This window comes from Trachypithecus francoisi, unplaced genomic scaffold, assembly GCF_009764315.1.
Source record: "Trachypithecus francoisi isolate TF-2019V2 unplaced genomic scaffold, Tfra_2.0 Lachesis_group7, whole genome shotgun sequence".
In the NCBI taxonomy this organism is placed as follows: Eukaryota; Metazoa; Chordata; class Mammalia; order Primates; family Cercopithecidae; genus Trachypithecus; species Trachypithecus francoisi.
In genome coordinates this window covers 9,131,494-9,152,002 of record NW_022681472.1, presented here as the reverse complement: position 1 = coordinate 9,152,002, position 20,509 = coordinate 9,131,494, and the positions used below count along the sequence as shown (strand labels likewise).

Sequence of the window (20,509 nt, the reverse complement as noted above, 5' to 3'; positions counted from 1 at the left end):
CCTCCCAAAGTGCTGGGATTACAGGCATGAGCCACCGTGCCCAGCCACCTCTTTAGGTCTTAAAACTTGTGTACTCTGTATTACTTTATAGATAGTTTAAGATAGAGAAGGTGCTGGGTAGATCTTACTCATCCTGAGGTATTTTCTATGAAAGTGTTTTTTGTTTACCCATACCAGAAATATTTATATTTTGGATACCACCTTAAATTTTCTAACTTTATGGAAATTTATTAAAACAATATTGCTGTGTATGCTTTATGGTTTTATTTTTATTTTATTTGGCTTTATTTTGAGACAAGGTCTGGCTCTGTCGCCCAGGTTGGCATGCAGTGGCATGATCTTGGCTCACTGCAGCCTCCACCTGCTGGGCAGAAGCCATCCTCCCACCTCAGCCTCCTGAGTAGCTGGGACTACAAGTGTGCACCACCAAGCCCAGCTAATTTTGGTATTTTTTGTAGAGACAGAGTTTCATCATGTTGCCCAGGCTGGTCTCAGACTCATGAGCTCAAGTGATCCACAGCCTCCCAAAATGCTGGAATTACAGGTGTGAGCCACTTCACTGGCCTGTGCTTTCATTTTTAAAGTAGCAGTGCAGATATTTCCATATTCTTCCCATCTCTTTGTTCCATATACTTTCCTCCCTTTAGGTTCCCATGGCATATGAATTTGTAGTTCCCACCAAATGAGGGAATTTATTTGGGAATGTTGACTGAACTTGCATTGTGAAAAACAGTACATATGCTAATAGCTTCATCAAACTTCATCTACTTATAGGAAACTTAGAGTTTTAGTTCATGTTGTTGTGCAAATAGCCTGTTAACATGCAGTATTTTAGTTTTTACGAATGCTAGCAACTTAAGAGTTTTCATAATTTTCAGATGGGCCATCAACTGAGAAAGACCTTGATGAAAAGAAAAAAGAACCTGCAATTACATCGCAGAACAGCCCTGAAGCAAGAGAAGAAAGGTACTTCACAGTATAGACATTTATTTATATTGAAAGTCATAGTTTTACTTCCTGCATCAATTCCCCCCATCTAATGTTCCCCTATCCTACACTCCTTTTTTTTGTTTTCTAATCAAATGGAATTAGTAAATGTATATAGCCAAGTATTCTATTTTTTTTTCAGATTTCTTGAACATTTGAGAGGTAGAAGACATTGAATAAATTAGTTATTTATATTGTACTTAACAAGTTTAATTGAATGGGATTGCTGGGATAGGCACTGATAGAATTGATAATAGAGGTAGTAATTAGAGATTCAAATGGTTACTTCCTCTATTTACCACATTTCTTTTTTAGATTTATTTTGGCCCTTGATCTCATTCTCCTTTGCATGCTTTTTTTCTTCCTTTCGAATTTAGCAATTTGCAGCCAAGCACAGTGGCTCACGCCTGTAATCCTAGCACTTTGGGAAGCTGAGGTGGGAGGATCACTTGAGGTTAGGAGTTCGAGACCAACCTGGCCAACATGGTGAAACCCTTTCTCTACCAAAAAAAAAAAAATTAGCCAGGTATGGCAGCATGTGTCTGTAGTCCCAGCTACTTGGGAGGCTGAGGTGGGAGAATTGCTGGAACCCAGGAGGCAGAGGTTGCAGTGAGCCAAGATCATGCCACTGCACTCCAACCTGAGCAATGGAGTGAGACCTTAAATTAAAAAAAATATATATCAATTTGTTATAAGAACTTAAAATGTGAAGTTCGTTAACGAAGAGTTCAGATTGTCCCTCACCTCCTATGAGGCCTTTGCATGTGTTCTTTCCTATTACATATCATGAACTATGCAGTATTGGACATGTTGCCATACGCATAGTTGGTTAAATACAAATCATTCCTCTGTTCTTGGGAACCTGGTAGGTTAACTGTCAGCAGTGATTTAATGCAATGGTTCTCGAAAGTGCGGTCCCTGGAAGAGGAGAGAACCTGACAGCTTGTTAGAAATAACAGATTCTCAGGCCTCATCCTGTAACTACTGAATCAGGAATTCTGGTGGGGAGGGGCCCACATACCTTTTTGAGACACAGTCTGGCTCTGCCGCCCATGCTGGAGTGCAGTGGTGCGATCTCAGCTCACTGCAACCTCCACCTCCCAGGTTCAAAGCAATTCTCCTGCCTCAGCTTCCCAAGTAGCTGGGATTACAGGCGCCCACCACACCTGGCTAATTTTTGTGTTTTTAGTAGAGATGGGGTTTTGCCATGTTGGCTAGGCTGGTCTTGAACTCCGGATCTCAGGTGATCCGCTCTCCTCAGTGTCCCAAAGTGCTGGGATTACAGGCGTGAGCTACCGTGCCTGGCCTTTTTCATTTTTTATTTTTGAGACAGAGTCTTCCTCTGTCACCCAGGCTGGAATGGCGTGATCTTGACTCACTGCAATCTCCACCTCCTAAATTCAAATGATTCTCCTGCCTCAGCCTCCTGAGTAGCTGGGATTATAGATGTATACCACCACACTTGGCTAATTTTTATATTTTTAGTAGAGACGGCGTTTCACCATGTTGGCGAGACTAGTCTCGAACTCTCAACCACAGGTGATCCACCTGCGTTGGCCTCCCAAAGTGCTGGGATTTTAGGCGTAAGCAACCGCGCCCAGCCGTGTTGCGGTATTTAGGACATTAAGGCTACTGCCGATTTCAACTTTGTTTCTCAATATTTTCCCCAAATTGATCATGCACTGCTCATGTTTATGTTAATGTCTCGTACACTGTTTTTTGTATTTGTATTAACTATATTAAATATATATATTAAACATATTAACTATATTAAAAAAGGTAAGTCAAAGGTGGGCTTAAACAGTGGTTGTTAATAAAGTTTATGCAATTTTTTCTAAATTATATCCGTTTAGTTTTCTTAAATCTGGAATAGTTCCTCACTCTCTCATCTTTGTCTTTATTATTTTATTATATTATTATTATTATTATTATTTTTTAGACGGAGTCTCGCTCTGTCGCCCAGGCTGGAGCGCAGTGGTGCAATCTCGGCTCACTGCAAGCTCCGCCTCTGCCTCAGCCTCTCGAGTAGCTGGGATTACAGGCGCCAGCCACCAGGCCCGGCTAGTTTTTTTGCATGTGTGTTTTTTTAGTAGAGACAGGATTTCACCGTGTTAGCCAGGATGGTCTTGATCTCCTGACCTCATGATCTGCCCCCCTGACCTCCCAAAGGCTGGGATTACAGACTTGAGCCACTGCTCCCGGCCTATTTTGTTTTTTTTTGAGACGAAGTTTTCCTCTTGTTGCCCAGGCTGGAGTCCAATGGCGCAATCTTGGCTCACTGCAACCTCTGCCTCCTAGGTTCAAGTGATTCTCCTGCCTCAGCCTCCCAAGTAGCTGGGATTACAGGCATGTGCATCACGCCCGGCTGATTTTGTATTTTTAGTAGGAACGGGGTTTCTCCGTGTTGGTCAGGTGGTCTCAAACTCCTGACCTCAGGTGATCCACCCGCCTTGGCCTCCCAAAGTGCTGGGATTACAGGTGTGAGCCACCATGCCCTGCCTTGTTTTTTTTTTTTTTTTGAGATGGAGTCTCTCTCTGTTGCCCAGGCTGGAATGCAGTGGCACAATCTTGGCTCACTGCAACCTCTGTCCCCCAGGTTCAAGCGGTTCTCCTGTCTCAGCCTCCCGAGTAGCTGGGATTAGAGGTGCACGTCACCACACCCAGCTAATTTTTGTACTTTTAATAAAGATGGGGTTTCGTCATGTTGGCCAGGCTGGTGTCAAACTCCTGACCTCAAGTGATCCGCCAACCTTGGCCTCTCACACTACTGGGATTACTGGCGTGAGCCACCGCGCCCAGCCTCTTGTTGTCTTTTATCAGTTTTACGTGCTTGACGTGTAGGTATAGAACCTGTCTGCAAAAGAAAATTACTGTGTATGAAGTCTGATAAAGTAACTGATTGGTATCTATCTACACACGCCCCCTAGCCCCTCCCCCCCCCACAGAAATACAAGAGGATTGAGAAGGATCAGAATGTAGGAAGTGGGACCAGCAATAGTGAAACTAGTGAGGAAATGTTTCTCTCAGTCCGTATGGGCAGTTTCCCTTGGTTCTTGGTTTCTGTGTAGCATTTGGCTGCAGACACAGAGAAGCAAAAGCATTTAATCAAAGTGTTTAAGAAGTGGGTTTTTGGTTGGGTGTGGTGACTCACACCTGTAATGTCAGCACTTTTGGGAGGCGAAGGTGGGGGATCACTTGAGCCCAGGAGTTTGAGACCAGCCTGAGCAACATAGGGAGACCCTGTCTCTACAAGTAACAAAAAACATTAGACAGGTGTGATGGCACATGCCTGTGGTCCCAGCTACTTGGGAGGCTGAGGCAGGAGAACCGCCTGAGCTTGGGGGTCATGGCTGCAGTGAGCCATGATTGTTTCACTGCATTCCAGTCTGGGTGACAGAATGAGACTCTGTCTCAAAAAAAAGAAAAAAAGAAAAGAAAAGAAAAGAAATGGGTTTTGGGGCCTGGCACGGTGGCTAATGCGCTTTAGAAGCACAAGACAGAATTATCACTTGAGGTCAGGAGTTCGAGACCAGCCTGGAGAACATAGACCCTTTCTCTACCAAAAACAAAAGGTTTATTTGTTTGTTGGACTCTTTTTTGGAGACAGAGTCTTGCTCTTTTACCCAGGCTAGAGTGCAGTGGCATAGTCAAGGCTCTCTGCAGCCTCAACTTTTCAGTCTCAAGCCCGCCCCCCACTTCAGCCTCCCAAGTAGCTAGGACCACAAGTGCATACCACCGTGTTTGGTGACCCCGGGTCTCGCTATTTTGTCCAGGCTGTTGTTGAACTCCTGGGATTACAGGCATGAGCCAGCTTACCTGGCCAAAAAATATTTTTAAAATTAACTGGGCATGGTGGCATACACCTGTAGTCCTAGTTACTCAGGAGGCTGAGGCAGGAGGATTGCTTAAGCCCAGGAGTTCAAAGCTGCATGAGCTATGATGGCACCACTGCACAACTCTTGCTCTGTTCACCACTATGAAAAGTCTTGCTCAGTTGCTCAGGCTGGAGTCTTAAAAAAAAAAAGAAATGGGTTTTTAAACATTGGTTTGCTCATTTGTTTATCACTGACAGGCATTATTCTACATAATGAAAACATAAAGAAAAGTAAATCCTAGTTTTTGTTCTTGAGAAACTCAGTCTGATAGAGAGAAAAATGTGTGAAAAGTCATTGTATACAAACCTGTGTGAATCAATATTTTGGGAATACAGGGGGAAATCACTAAGACTTCAAAAAGCAAATGACTAAATTTAGAAGGTACTAATGACCATCTTACCCACAGGCACCTGTTTGTGAAGTTTAACAGTGGTTATGTTTTGGAGAGAAGGCAAAGGAGTATGTTCTTGCAGCACTGCAGCAAGTCACATCTATGGATGGTGGATGATTTAATCAGTCTTTGAAAAGGGTTACTGCAGCTGTCTTAAATGCGATAAAGCTTAATTGTAATCATGAAGATTATTTTAGAAAGAACCCATTTTAGTGATAATCCAATGTAAGACGCTACTCAGAAGCAATTGAAAGAATTAGGTTGACTGGAAAATTATAAAACTTCCCAAGTGTTCATACTGAGGTGATATTTCTGGGGAGAAACACACCATTTTGTAACCTCACGACTCATCAGTACACATGGTATTTGTCTCACTGGGGACCTCACTATCTAAGTGGAACAAGGTTTTTCTTTTTCTTTTTCTCTCTCTTTTTTTTTTTTTTTTTTTTTTTTTTTTTTTTTTTAGCTGGAGTCTTGCTATGTCACCCAGGCTGGAGTGCAGTGGTGCAGTCTTGGCTCACTGAAACCTCTGCCTCCTGGGTTCAAGCGCTTCTCCTGCCTCAGCCTCCCAAGTAGCTGGGATTACAGGCGGGCACCACCACACCCAGATAATTTTTGTATTTTTAGTAGAGATGGAGTTTCACCATTTTGCCCAGGCTGGATTTGCTGGCCTCAAGTGATTGCCTGTCTTGGCCTCCCAAAGTGCTGGGATTACAGGTGTGAGCCACCGTGCCCTGCGAAACAGGATTTTTCTAGCATTTTCTCTCTCACTCTCTCTCTGTCTCTAGTTTTGGTTGATAGCTGTCATTCTCTGGTGTGATCCTGGGAGGCGGAGCTTGCAGTGAGTCGAGATGGCACCACTACACTCCAGCCTGGGTAACAGAGCAAGACTTTGTCTCAAAAAAAAAAAAAAAAAAAAAAAGGCTGGGCGCCGTGACTCATGCCTGTAATCCCAGCACTTTGGGAGTCTGAGGTGGGTGGATCACGAGATGAGGAGATCGAGACCAGCCTGACCAACGTGGTGATACCCCCTCTCTACTAAAAATACAAAAAATTAGCCAGGCGTGGTGGCGGGCACCTGTAGTCCCAGCTACTCGGGAGGCTGAGGCAGAAGAATGGCGTGAACCTGGGAGGTGGAGCTTGCAGTGAGCTGAGATCGCACTCCGGCCTGGGCAACAGAGCGAGACTCTGTCTCAAAAAAAAAAAAAAAAAAAGAAAGCTGTCATTCTCTGGTCCCATCCCTTCATCCCTCTCCTTATACCAAGATCATTGCTTTTCATTTGTTTTACTGAGCTATAATGGGTATTTTCTCTATTAAAAATATTGCTTAATATTTAAAATGAGAATGAAAGATAAAATGGTTAGTTTTTTAAAAAAAGGCACGATACGGCCGGGCGCGGTGGCTCAAGCCTGTAATCCCAGCACTTTGGGAGGCCGAGACGGGCGAATCACAAGGTCAGGAGATCGAGACCATCCTGGCTAACCCGGTGAAACCCCGTCTCTACTAAAAAAGTATAAAAAAAAAACTAGCCGGGCGAGGTGGCGGGTGCCTGTGGTCCCAGCTACTCGGAAGGCTGAGGCAGGAGAATGGCGTAAACCCGGGAGGCGGAGCTTGCAGTGAGCTGAGATCCGGCCACTGCACTCCAGCCTGGGCGACAGAGCGAGACTCCGCCTCAAAAAAAAAAAAAAAAAAAAAAAGGCACGATACTTGTCTCTTTACTAAATTGTAAACTTTTTAACTTCTTTTTAATCTGTATGCAGGCAGTTTTTTTCCCCTCATATAAAGGTCACTGAGATACTGTGTCATTTATTTAGGTCCCAAATTTTGTTTTTACAGCATGATAGTAATATTGTTACTTTGAGAGGATTGTTCTTGATTTCTTTTTGGGGGTGTTTGTGTGTGCATATTTCAGTACTTCCAGTGGCAATGTAAGCAACAGGAAGGATGAGACACATGCTCGAGATACTTACGTTTCATCCTTTCCTCGGGCACCAAGCACTTCTGATTCTGTGCGGTTGAAGTGTAGGGAGATGCTTGCGGCAGCTCTTCGAACAGGGGGTAAGTCCAGCGCATGTTATTTCTTAGCCCTTTGGTCACCACCACCACCTACTGCCATCTCCAACTCCATATTGCTGTTTGATGAGTGTCACCCTGTGGATAGCCCTCCCACTGCTGCTTAGCTCGGAGAGAAGTTGTTGCTGATAGGGGTCTGTTAAGGGGGAGAGGAGGAGGAATACTGGGGCATTTGCTTATTTCTACGTAATTGTAAGAAATAGATTCCCTCTAATACATGGATGTTTTCCCTGAATTCATAGTAATGTATTCTTTTTTCTCACAAATCTTTTGTTTCCTCACAATTTAATCTGCAAACTGTGTATGCTGATCTTATATTGAGAGTTAACAATACTGAATTGTTAAATAGTATGACATACAGTATGAGCGTTTTCCATTTTCTACTTAAGAGAGGGATGAGTCTTGATTTATGTATGGGAGCTTAATTTAATTTGAAAGTATCCAGTATTAACATGTAACATTTTGGCTTTAAAGTTTTATATACAGGAATATTTATCATGTTATACGAATTCATCCTTTTTCTTTTCTCTCATTTTGCACCATGGCTACTTTGACCTGTATTTCTCCTTACTCTGCCCTTTCTACTTTGATTTCCTTACTGTCTCTTTATATATATATATAGATAGATAGATAGATAGATATTTTTTTTTCTCTTCCTAGTTTATTTCTTTCTTTTGAATATTCGTATAGGAGTCTTCTGAGTGTGTCTGTATATGTGATTGGCAGATTAAATGAATGGTTTCTTTGCATTGACGCCTGAGTCACAGGAGAGAAGACAGTTCTTTCTGTAACTTTCTTTACTCTCTGCTGGAGCAGCCAGAATTTATGGAGTTATGAAAGATGAATTGCCTGCTAGATCAGTTACTTCCTATGCCTGAGGGATCGGGAGTCGTCAGTGCAGGAGCACTGTGGGTATCAGGTGAAGCCCAGAAAAGGAGTCTAGTCGACAGTGAAGTGACCAGATTCTAACCAACTAAACCGAATGACTTCTTTATGTCAGGCAAATGGGGTTTAAGAAATAGAAATGCAGTTTAATTGCCTGGTATTAGAATTTTCTTTTAATCTGTTACAATAACTTGACAATTCTTTATGCCTGTTTTTAGATGACTACATTGCAATTGGAGCTGATGAGGAAGAATTAGGATCTCAAATTGAAGAAGATATCCTTTGTGTGTATATTCATAATTTTTTTTATCAAGTAATATTTATTGAACGTACACAAGTGCCAGGCATGGTTTTACCTGCAGTAGCCCTTTCAATGCGTTAGGTGCTCTCATCCTATTTTACAGAGAGAAAACAGAAGCAGAAGAGGATTGGTCATTGTTCTAGATCACACAGCCTGACACTGACAAGGCTGGGATTCCAGTGTAGGGAATTTGGCTCCAAGCCCATGATCTTGACCACCACGCTAGACTTTTTCCTTCATGATGAAGCTGAATGAACTAGAAACAGCGAAGTTTGAAAGGACCTGGCTCTTTGGAAACTGAAATATATAAATCCCTGGTAAAATTGATTCAGATAGCAGGAGAGTGAAAATGTGATTGAGAACGAGAAAGGCAAACTGATAACATAATTAGAAGAGATTACAAAATACACGAGAACATGAGTGTAACTCATTGGCAATTCAAAAACCTAAGGAATTTCGCTTTCCTAGCAAAACACTAGTGTCCAAGATTGACTTCATGTACTTGGCAGGATAGGCTGTTATATTGTGGTAACAACCTTGAAATTTCAGTGGCTTAACACCACGAAGGTTTCTTTCACAGATTAAACTGGACAAATAGGAATTTATTTGTCCTGTATGTTCAGCACAGGCTAGCTGAGGACTCTGGGCTTTGGGTCATTGTCCTCTAGGACGAGGCCAGTGGAGTGGCCATTGTGAGCTGGTGATGTGGCAGAAGGTAAAAGGGATAAATTGCATACTGGCTTTCAAAACTACTGCCAAGGAGTGACATCTATTCTGCTACCAGCCAAACAAGTCACTTGGTGTCACATTACTTCAAGGGGTCATAATTGTTTTAAGAAATCTGCTAGCTTAATTTTTCCTGCTGGTATAGAATTCAAAGTCTTATTCTTCACTTTCTGTCTTGATTGTATTGTTTTCTTGGAAAGGAGAGGGACATCTATATCATTTTATTTGTCTTGTTTTTCCTGTTATTCAAAAGCAAAGTACAGTATTGATGGCTTTGAAAATTTTCTGCCTTGTAAATTGAGAATGTAGTGTCAGAATTTAAGTTGTGCAAAGGGGCATGGAAAGCATACACACATAAGTTGAAAACTTCTCAGTTAGGGGGACCTCAGAGCACACACAGTCACCTGAGCTCGTTATCCCAGAGGAAACGTGTTCATGCTGAGCACCGGGAAAGGGCTCCAGGAAAGGGGTACTGTGTGTGGGTAGGGGCAGGGAGCATCTAGGCAGCTGTGTAACATGGGATTGTCCTAGTTGAGGAAATGGCCATATTAGGAAGGGAGCTGTTCCAGGGTTCAGCTTTGGCAGTGACCTCTTCTGGGGAGAAGAGCCTGCTGAGGTAGCTCCTGCTGAGCTGGGGGAGGAGATGAACCCTCATGGCCATGTTGAATGAATGGTCTCTTCTTAGAGACCCTATGGGAACTGTGTAACCAGAGACTTTTAGTATCCTTAGTAGAATTCAGATTTGGGCAAGTAAAGCTTGAATAAGTTCAAGCTTCTTTTCAAACATATGCTTTCTCATGTTGAGTACTTGAGTTACGTTTTGAAACCCTGTTGACTTGCGTACTGTTGGCACTAAACATTTAGGAAATAAAAGATGACTAGGCTGGGCGCAGTGGCTCACGCCAATAATCCCAGCACTTTGAGAGGCCAAGATGGTTGAATCACCTGAGATCAGGAGTTTGAGACCAGCCTGGCCAACATGGTGAAACCCTGTCTCTACTAAAAATACAAAAATGAGCCGGGTGTGGTGGCAGGCGCCTGTAATCACAGCTACTCGGGAGGCTGAGGTAGGAGAATTGCTTGAACCCGGGAGATGGAGGTTGCAGTGAGCTGAGGTCCAGCCTGGGTAACAGAGGGAGACTTTCTACCCGCCTTCAAAACAAACAAGCAAACAACTAGTTTACAGTGTAAAAGTAATATCACTATTATTTGCCAGTTACCGTTCAAGGAATTAGATATAGTACCTTGTTTTTAACATATTCTAGGCCGGGCGTGGTGGCTCACGCTTGTAATCCCAGCACTTTGGGAGGCCAAGGAGGGCGAATCACAAGGTCAGGAGATCGAGACCATCCTGGTTAACACGGTGAAACCCCGTCTCTACTAAAAATACAAAAAAATTAGCCGGGTGCGGTGGCGGGTGCCTGTAGTCCCAGCTACTCAGGAGGCTGAGGCAGGAGAATGGCATGATTCTGGGAGGCGGAGCTTGCAGTGAGCCGAGATTGCGCCACTGCACTCCAGCCAGGGGGCCAGAGCGAGACTCCGTCTCAAGAAAAAAAAAACAAAAAACAAAAAAACATATTCTAAACTGGAAACTGGAAACAGTTGTTATGAATTACTTAGAAATTTCAGGTTTTTTTTTTTTTTTAAGATGGAGTGTTGCTGTGTCGCCCAGGCTGGCATGTAGTGACTTGATCTCAGCTCACTGCAGCCTCTGCCTCCCCGGTCAAGTGATTGTCCTGCCTCAGCCTCCCGAGTAGCTGGGACTGCAGGCACCTGCCACTACGCCCAGCTAATTTTTTTGTATTTTTAGTAGAGACGGGGTTTCATGTTAGCCAGGATGGTCCCAATCTCCTGACCTCGTGATCCACCAGCCTTGGCCTCCCAAAGTGCTGGGATTAGACGTATGAGCCACCGTGTCTGGCCTCAGGAATTCTTATTTTGGCAGAATAAGAAAAAAAAATGATTTTGTTTTTATAATTTTACCTTTTTTCCTTAACGGCCTGGTACCTATATATCAAGAAATAAGGAATACAGACATGAAATACAAAAATAGAGTACGAAGTAGGATATCAAATCTTAAAGATGCAAAAAATCCAAATTTAAGGAAAAATGTCCTCTGTGGGAATATTCCTCCTGACTTATTTGCTAGAATGACAGCAGAGGTGAGTATGCATGAATCTGAGGTTTCTATGATGTGATTCTCTGTTGTGAAGTGTAAAGCCTATTATCATCATAGACTACTATATAAATATTGCATATGTAATAAATTTCTGTTATTCTGATATATACTAGACAAATACTTAAGGTGATTTTATATCTTTTGTCAGTACTTTGCTCCTTCTCCAGCTGTTTCCATGCTTTTAATGTGATTACATTAAATTATTGTCTAAAAACAAATGTGTTTTACTTTTTGTTTCTTTGAGACTGAGTTTCGCTCTTCTTGCCCAGGCTGGAGTGCAATGGCACGATCTTGGCTCACTGCAGCCTCTGCCTCCTGGGTTCAAGCGATTCTCCTGCCTCAGCCTCCCGAGTGGATGGGATTACAGGCATGCACCACCACGCCCAGCTAATTTTTTAATTTTTCGTAGAGACGGGGTTCTTCATGTTGGTCAGGCTGGTCCCGAACTCCCAACCTCCAGGTGATCTGCCCACCTCAGCCTCCCAAAGTGCTAGGATTACAGGCGTGAGCCACCATGGCTGGCTGCCAATTGTTTTACTTTTTATGAATTCATGTAGAACCAGAGAGTTGAATCTCTAATTGCAAGTAAACTTTGTAAGTGCTAACCTTTTTTCATGGTTAAACACTATAAAATTGGTTACATCATATTGATTATTTCTTTTTTTTTATTTTTTATTTATTTATTTTTTTTTGAGACAGAGTCTCGCTCTGTCGCCCAGGCTGGAGTGCTGTGGCTGGATCTCAGCTCACTGCAAGCTCCGCCTCCCGGGTTTACGCCATTCTCCTGCCTCAGCCTCCCGAGTAGCTGGGACTACAGGCGCCCGCCACCTCGCCCGGCTAGATTTTTGTATTTTTTAGTAGAGACGGGGTTTCACCGTGTTAGCCGGGATGATCTCGATCTCCTGACCTCGTGATCCGCCCGTCTCGGCCTCCCAAAGTGCTGGGATTACAGGCTTGAGCCACCGCGCCCGGCCTATTTCTTTTTTTTTAATTTGAGATGGAATTTTGCCCTTGTTGCCTGGGCTGGGGTGCAACAGCTACTGCAACCTCCGCCTCCCAGGTTCAAGCAGTTCTCCTGCTTCAGCCTCACAGAGTGCTAGGATTGCAGGCTTGAGCCACCGTGCCCATCCTATTATTTCTTAAATTTTAATAGGGAATTATAGAAAAAATGAAATTTGTAGCTTGCTATTTATAGACATGGTTGTTCATAGATATTAGCTATATTGTATCTACAATTTCACTGTTTTAGTAAACATTCAAGAGAGTGAATTTTTCTTCTGTACACAAACATACCTCAGATATGTTGCAGGTTTGGATTGGAATGCTGCAATAAAATGAATATTGCAATAAAGTGACACAAGAGTCACACCAATTGTTTGACTTTCTAGTACATATAAAAGTTATGCTTATACTATAATCTATTAAATGTGCAGTAGCATTACACCTAAGAAAACAGTGTATACCTTATACCTTGCTAAACAATGTACACCTGGCTAAAAATTGCTCATGATCATCTGAGTCTTCAGCAAGTTGTACTGTTTTGCTGGAAAAGGGAATTGCCTGGATGTTGATGGCTGCTGACTGATTAGGGTAGTGGTTATTGAAGGTTGAGGTGACTGTGGTAATTTTGTAAAATAAGACAACAGTGAGGTTTGCTGCATTGATGGAGCAAATATTCATAAAATATTTCTTGGTAGCTTGTGATGCTGTTTAATAACATTTATGCATAGTAGATGTTCTTTCAGAATTGGAGTCAGTGCTGTCACATGCTGCTGCCGCCTTGTCAACTAAGTTGATGTACTATTCTAAATCCTTTGCTGTCATTTCAACAATGTTCACAGCATCTTCACCAGGAATAGGTTCCATCTCAAGAAATCACTTTTTGCTCATCCACAAGAAGCATCTCATCTGTTCAGCTTTTATTATGAGATTGAAGCAACTCAGTCACATCTTGAAGCTCCGCTTCTAATTTTCCTTCCCATGCTTTCTCCACTACATCTGTGGTTACTTTTTTTTTTTTTGGTGGTGGGGGACGGAGTTTTGCTGTTGTCGCCCAGGCTGGAGTGCAGTGGTGTGATCTCTGCTCACTGCAACCTCTGCCTCCTGGGTTCAAGCGATTCTCCTTCCTTAGTCTCCTGAGTAACTGGGATTACAGGCGCCCGCCACCATGCCGAGCTAATTTTTGTATTTTTAGGAGAGACAGGGTTTCACCATGTTGGCCAGGCTGGTCTCAAACTCCTGACCTCAGGTCATCCACCCACCTCAGCCTTCTAAAGTTCTGGGATTACAAGCATGAGCCACCGCACCTGGTCCCTCTGCGTTTACTTTCTTCAGTGAAGTCAGACCCCTCAAAGTCATCCATGATGATTGGAGTCAACTTTTTTCAAACTCCTCTAAATGTTGATATATTGACCTCTTCTCAATGAATCACTAATGTTCCTAATGGCATCTAGGATGGTTAATCCTTTCCAAAAGATTTTCAGTTTACTTTATTCAGATCTATCTGAGGAATTACTTTTTGTAGGAGCTGCAGCCTTACAAAAAGTATTTCTGAAATAATAAAACTTGAAAGTCAGTTGGGCATGGTGGCTCACACCTGTAATCTGAGCAGTTTGGGAAGCTGAGATGGGCAGATCACTTGAGCCCAGGAGGTGGAGACCAGCCTGGGCAACAGAGCAAATTCCCATCTCTACAAAAAAAAAAAAAAAAAAAAATCAGAAAAATTAGCTGGGCATGGTGTGGCGCATTCCTGTAATCCCAGGTACTTCAGGAGGCTGAGTTGGAGGATCACTTGAGGCTGAGAGGTGGAGGTTTCAGTAAGCTGAGTTTGCGCCACTGCATTCCAGCATGGGTGACAGAGTGAAACCCTGTCTCAAAAAAAAAAAGTAAGTCAGAATTACTCCTGATGCATGAACTGCAGAATGAATGTTGTTGTTAGCAGGCATGAAAATAACATTAATTTCCTTGGATGCCTCCATCAGATCTATTGGATGACTATGTATATTGATGACTACGTGCATTGTCAATGAGTAGGAATATTTTGAAAGAAATCTTTTTTCTGAGCAGTAGGTCTCAATAGGGGGGTTAGAATATTCAGTAAATCATGCTGTAAATAGATGTGCTGTAATCCAGGCTTTGTAGTTTCATTTATAGAACACAGAGTAGATGTAGCATAATTCTTAAGGGCCCTAAGATTTTTTAAATGGTAAATGAGCATTGGCTTCAGCTTGAAGTCACCAGATGCCTTAGCCGCTAACAAGAGAGTAATTCAAAGTCCTTTGAGGCATTGAAGCCAGGCATTGACTTCTCTTTAGCTGTGAAAGTCCTAGATGTCACCCTCTTCCAATATTCATCAACATTGACGATCTGTTGTTTAGAATAGCTACCTTCATCAATTATCTTAGCTAGATCTTTTGGATAACTTGCCACAGCTTCTCCATCAGCACTTGCTGCTTCACTTTGCATTTTATACTGTGTTATGGAGATGGCTTCTTGCCTTAAACCTCATGAACCAGCTTCTGGTAGCCTCTTGACTTTTCTTCTGCAGCTTCCTCCTCTCTCTCAGCATTAAAGAGTTAAGGCCTTGTTCTGGATTAGTCTTTGGCTTAAGGGAATGTTGTGGCTGGTTTGGTCTTCTGTCTAGGCCACTAAAATGTTTTCATATCAGCAATAAGGCTATTTTGATCATTATCCATGTGTTCACTGGAGTAGCATTTTAAATTTCCTCCAAGAAATTTTCCTTTGCATTCACAACTTGGCTAACTGGTGTAAGAGGCCTAGCTTTTGGCTTGTCCCAGCTTTCCACATGCCTTCCTCACTAAACGTAGTCTTATTTCTAGGTTTTGATTTAAAGCGAGAGACATGTTGACTCTTCCTTGTCCTTGAATACTTAGAGGCCATTGTAGGGTTATTAATTGGCCTAATTTCAATATTGTTGTGTCTCAGGGAGTAGGGAGGCCCAAGGAGAGGAAGAGAGACAGGGAAAGAATGGAGCAGTCAGAACACACACATTTGTCGAGTTTACTGTCTATGTGGTCAAAGTTAGTGGTGCCCCCAAAACAATGATAGTAACATGAGAAATTACTGATCACAGATCACCTAACAGATATAATAATAGTGAAAATGCTTGGAATATTGTGAGGATTACCAAAATGTTACACAGAGACATGGAGTGAGCACATGCTTTTGGAAAAATAGCGCCAATAGACTTGCTCAACACAGCATTGCTGCAGACCTTCAATTTGTAAAAAATGCAGTAACTGCAAAGTGCAATAAAATGAAGGACAATAGCGCAGAGCAAGATAAAGCAAAGTATGACTGTAGCTAGTAAAAACTGACACAAGAAGATGACCCTGGCATATTCTGTACATTTCTTGCCTCAAAACTGGAATCAGACATTGCTCCAGAGATCCCTGACTTCTTTTGGGTATGGGGTATAGGCAATGGTATTAGAGACTATAATCTGGTTACTAGAGGTACTCGTTGTGGGTTTACATTGTTCGTAGTATAATCACAACAGCTTCTTCCTGCCCACTGCACACACAAAACCATGTCACTGAGACTGCGCTATTGCGATTAAGAAAGAGTTTTATTAACACAAGACTGGCCATGCAGGAGACAAAGTAATTACTCAAATTAGTCTCCCTGAAGACTGGGAGGTTAGGGTTTTATAAGGATAGTTTGGTGGAGACTATTCCTATGACTAGGGAATGAGTGCTGCTGATTGGTTGGGGATGTAATCACTGGGATGTGGGAACTGGTCCTTCTGTACCTCTGGGTGAGGGTCCTGAGTTCTGGAGGGCTCAGTCTGAAAAACATCTCAAAAAACCAATCTCAGGTTCTACAATAATAATATTACCTGTAGGAGCAATCAGGGAAGTCACACACTTTGTGCCCTCTGGCCACATCACTCCTAAGCAGTGAGGGATTATAGAAACTGTGTCTACATTTTAGCAGAGTTCAGGCTCCTCCCATAATCCTAATCCGCTGGCCTTTCATTAGTCTTGCAAAGGTGATCTCAGGCTCTGAACGAGGAGGCATTGGTTTAAGGGAAGGACTGTTACCATCTTTGCATCAAAGTTAAACTATAAATTCCTCCCATGGTTAGCTTGGCCTGTGCCCAGGAAAGAGGGAAGACAGCCAGCCTGTGACACTAGAAGCCAGATGGAGTTAGTCATGTTCGATTTCTCTATCATAATCTTTGCAAAGGTGGTTTCGGTAGCCTTTAAACAGTACTTAAGTCCGATTTTCACATGTAAACTTTTAAGTATTTGAAGAAATTTTTAAAAGGAATTAAACTTTTACAAGCCCTGGAAGGAAAAATGTTAATTTAATGCTTTTAAAACTTTAAAGGTTGATATGTGGTTTATTATTATGATTAGGCTAATTGATCAAAATATCATTCAGGATATATATAGAAGGTGTCTATAACTGAGTGGTATTGCCCCCTACCTAATAGGAAATGGCTAGTGATGAGCTGAAAGAGATGCGGAAAAACTTGACCAAAGAAGCCATCAGAGAGCATCAGATGGCCAAGACTGGTGGGACCCAGACTGACTTGTTCACATGTGGCAAATGTAAAAAGAAGAATTGCACTTACACACAGGTTTGTGATTGTTTATAGATTCTTATTTTTATATAAAAATGCTTGCAGCTCCTGTTTTAAAATAAATGGCCAAGATAATTGCCAGTATGGTAGTCCCTCACTTATCCATGGAGGGATATGTTCTAAGACCCCAGGTGGATGCCTGAAACCACAGATAGTACCTAACCCTATGTATACCATGTTTTTTCCTATACATATGTACTGATAGGTTTTATTTATAAATTAAGCCTAGGAAGAGATTAACGATAATAACTGTTAATCAAATTGAATAATTATAACAAGATACTGTTATGAAAGTAGTATGAGTGTAGTCTTTCTCTCTCTCACAGTGTCTTGCACTGTACTCACCCCTGTTCATTTGATAAGATGAGGCAAAGTGAATGATGTAGGCATTGTGACTTAAGTGTTAGGCTGCTATTCACCTTCTGATGGTCCATCGGAAGGAGGCTCATCTGCTTCAGGTGGTCCTGCCTCATCGAGCCCTGATGATGTGAATGGCTGATGGGTAGGTAGCATTATAGTGACATACACTGGACAAAAGGATGATCCATAGTCCAAGTGAGACAGAGTAGGATGGTACAGGCTCTCTTCATGCTACTCAGAACAACGTGCAGTTTAAAACTGATGAGTTATTTATTTCTGGAATTTTTCATTTAATATTTTCAGACCATGGATAACTGAAACCGTGGAAAGCAAAACCATGGAAAGGGTAACTGGGGACTAGTTCAAGAGGAGATAAGATTTCTTTCTTAAGTATAAGAGTGATCTCTTTTAAAAACATTATTATTATTATTATTATTTTGGAGATGGGGTCTTGCTGTGTGGGCCAGGCTGATCCCAAATTTCCAGACTCAAGTGATCCTCTCACCTTGGCCTTCCAAAGTACTGGGAATACAGGCTTGAGCCTCTGTGCCTGGCCAGAATGCTTTCTTAATACTGATTCTAGTTAACTAAAACCAACTTGATATATCTGTACTGTCATGGAAATAGCTACTGTGAAAGCTGTGTCAAATAAAATTTATAAATTATAAGAATTAATAAAATGACCATATTTTTTTTTAAAAGTTCATAAGCAGTTATATTAGTTACTAGGTAAATTGGCCATAATCCTTTTTATTTTGCAGGACTGTATAAGGAAAGTTCTTCACTCTCCTCCACATGGCTTATGGGTACTTTAGACTTAACTGGCTTCTGGATAATTTGTTCCTTTTTTGTAATATTGATAACTTACATTTATGTCTGATATGACTAGCCTTTTTATTATTCAACAGCTGAAAACTATGCTATAGTTATTTTGGTTGCATGTGCATATGAGAAGATTGTTTTTATCACTGTCTTAATTTCATTTGCCAAATAGGTTTTTGTGCTATATCATCTGCTGTAAGCTCAAGATTGTCTCCTTAAGGGAGATAATATTTAGAAAATCTACTGTTTCAGACAGATTTGGGGAATTGATTTTTTTCACTGATAGAACATTAAGCACTTTAAAAATAACATCACTAAACTCTAAATGGGCCTTAAAACAAATTTTGTTGGTAGTTATTTTTGTGGTTAAAAATGCAAAAGGTACAAAAGGTTATGAGTAGAAGATTCCCTTCCCACTTTTGCCTGTGGCCACCTTGTTCTCCCTCGCTGGAAGTAAAGCAAGGTTACTAGTTTATTGTGAAACTTGTGGCCACCTTGTTCTCCCTCCTTGGAAGTAAAGCAAGGTTACTAGTTCGTTGTGAAACTTTCTAGGTATTTTATGTGTATACATGCAAATATTTTTGTTTTCCTTTTTCTTTTTTTTTTTTTTTTGAGACGAAGTCTCCCTCTATTGCCCAGGCTGGAGTGCAGTGGGGCCATCTCTGCTCACTGCAAACTCCACCTCCTGGGTTCGCGCCATTCTCCTGTCTCAGCCTCCCGAGTAGCTGGTACTACAGGTGCCCACCACAACGCCTGGCTAATTTTTTTGTATTTTTAGTAGAGACGGGGTTTCACCATGTTAGCCAGGATGGTCTCGATCTCCTGACCTTGTGGTCCGCCCGCCTCGGCCTCCCAAAGTGCTGGGATTACAGGCTTGAGCCACCGCGCTCGGCCTTTGTTTTCCTTTTTCTAAACACATATGGTAGAATGTTATATGAGCTTCTGCCTCTTTTCTACTATGTATAGACATGTAGTCTCCATTTTCAGATATACTTCATTTAACCAGTCCGAAGTCCTTTACTTGTTTGAAGTCTCATTAAGTCACAGTTGTGTATTTCCATGTTTCATTTTGTAGCAGTTTTACTACTGATTGTTACTAAAATGCATCAGCACTGATAAACGTGGTCTCAGAAAATTCTGAGTTTGAATTGCTCTATTTTTTTTAGTCAGGTAGAAATATCTTAGCAGGGCCGGGCGCGGTGGCTCAAGCCTGTAATCCCAGCACTTTGGGAGGCCGAGACGGGCGGATCACGAGGTCAGGAGATCGAGACCATCCTGGCTAACACGGTGAAACCCCGTCTCTACTAAAAAAAAAATATAAAAAAAAATTAGCCGGGCGAGGTGGCGGGCGCCTGTAGTCCCAGCTACTCGGGAGGCTGAGGCAGGAGAATGGCGTGAACCCGGGAGGCGGAGCTTGCAGTGAGCTGAGATCCGGCCACAGCACTCCAGCCTGGGCGACAGAGCGAGACTCCGTCTCAAAAAAAAAAGAAATATCTTAGCAATAAAAATTGTACCCTAAAAATGCCACGTATTAGAAAGTATTAAGTATAAATAGAAAGTTATTTAAAAGTTAAAGCTTCTTTAAAATGTAAAAAGTAGAAGTGATATACTTACGTAATCAAGTTATAAATAGCTAAGACAAAAAACGTAAATACCAAGTTTGTTTCTTTTAGCAGAAAGAACCCAGCCTAAAGTTGAAGCCAGTATGATTTTCTTAGAATCACAAAGTGTTCTCTTCAGATAGAGAACTCTCAAAGTTCTCATGGAAATAACAGATGTAAAAGAACTAAGTGTAACTCTTGATTACTGTGTACCCAAGAGGAGACTGAAATTTTTCCCAGAGAGCAAAAGATTCCTCATGTCCACTTTTGGGGCCCTGGATATCAGAATTAAGTATATGTAAAGTATAGCAGGAGTTTTCAAACCATTTTCATCTGAAGACCTTAAGTGAGCAGAACGCTGCTGTTCTGAGGATAGTGCTGCTTTGTCTTCCTTTGGGCCTTTGAGTTGGAAGGCATGTTAATAGTTTACTGGTGTCATGAACCTTTCATCTTTGAAGTGGTGATAAACTGGGATTTTATCATCTCATATGGAATTTCAATAAACCTTATTCTAAATGCAGCATTGTTAGTATTTAGGTTCTTGCCACAACTTAAACTTAAGAATAACATTTAACTTTAATAATGCTTTGTCATCTTCACTCAGAGAAATAACCTTTCTCTTTTTGAGACCTTTGGTTCTGGTAATTCTCTTCAGTTTAGAACTTCAGAAATTTATAATCTTGTATAGATTAAGTTTTTA

At 41.8% G+C, this 20,509-nt stretch overlaps 1 protein-coding gene across 5 annotated transcripts in view; it reads left to right on the top strand.

Moving 5' to 3' along the window:
• Positions 1-20,509, top strand: part of TCEA1 (transcription elongation factor A1) — a 61,069-nt gene that overhangs the window by 29,354 nt on the left and 11,206 nt on the right. For 4 of the 5 annotated variants that reach the window (XM_033203676.1, XM_033203675.1, XM_033203678.1 and 1 more), the window contains 5 exons: positions 879-966; positions 7,167-7,312; positions 8,431-8,487; positions 11,247-11,401; positions 16,877-17,023. In XM_033203676.1, coding sequence (XP_033059567.1) covers positions 879-966; positions 7,167-7,312; positions 8,431-8,487; positions 11,247-11,401; positions 16,877-17,023 — 593 coding nt within the window. The remainder of the gene's footprint in view (positions 1-878; positions 967-7,166; positions 7,313-8,430; positions 8,488-11,246; positions 11,402-16,876; positions 17,024-20,509) is intronic. The other variant, XM_033203679.1, reaches the window with a different exon arrangement.